At 37.4% G+C, this 794-nt stretch overlaps 1 protein-coding gene across 1 annotated transcript in view; it reads right to left on the reverse strand.

The window, feature by feature from the left end:
• Nucleotides 1-794, reverse strand: part of LOC119581888 (mucin-2-like) — an 18,078-nt gene that overhangs the window by 4,787 nt on the left and 12,497 nt on the right. The window contains exon 2 of the mRNA XM_037930048.1: nt 111-555. Coding sequence (XP_037785976.1) covers nt 111-216 — 106 coding nt within the window. The 5' untranslated portion in view covers nt 217-555. The remainder of the gene's footprint in view (nt 1-110; nt 556-794) is intronic.

Consider the following 794-nt stretch of genomic DNA (forward strand, 5'->3'; position numbering starts at 1 on the left):
CACATATCTATTTGTGTAATTGAAGATAAAGCAACGTTTACAAAACAAATCCCACATGATCAAACTACAATAACACAGGTGCTTTTCCTAACACAGCATCCATGACTTACCTCTGTTGGTACTGTCGGACGCCGATGCTCTCACATTGGCACTAGAGGCTGGCATCGGGTGCAGGAAGGAGAGGATGAGGCAGATTAAAGATAAACCTATATACATGATGGTGTTTCGAGGTTATTTTCCAGCTGCTGTGTCAAAAGTACATCAGTTACCACCACATCGTCCGAAAGCGTTGGCCCAATCTAGGCCTTGGATTCCACTCATACACTTGGGCATCTCCTTACACTCTCGTCATACCCGTAAAACATCGTCTATCTAATCAACGTCTTCAAGATTTCTGGATTACTTGAGTAAACAGCAGTTAAAAAACACAACTCAATTATCTAATATGTCAGTCACTTTGCAAAAGGTAGTAATTGCATTTTCTGACGTGGTAACGTCTTCCAGAACAATAATAATCGTCTCATTTATCCATTAAGTTCAGTCATGGGCGTTTTTCTGCAAGGAATAGAGATACTGAAGGTTAGAAATGTATAACTATACAAAGTCGTAAAATTTTAGAATTTTAAATGTTACATATCAACTTAAACTTATGTAAAGATCTGTATATGAAACCGAGAGCAGAAGTGAAAGCATTTCAATAGGAATTAATGGTAAGCCGATATCAAATTTATGAACGAATGAATGCATAGGTGCTCTTTTCTTCGTCTGATCACAAATCATTATATCATATTTCT

The sequence above is a fragment of the Penaeus monodon genome, chromosome 15 (genome assembly GCF_015228065.2).
Source record: "Penaeus monodon isolate SGIC_2016 chromosome 15, NSTDA_Pmon_1, whole genome shotgun sequence".
Lineage (NCBI taxonomy): Eukaryota > Metazoa > Arthropoda > Malacostraca > Decapoda > Penaeidae > Penaeus > Penaeus monodon.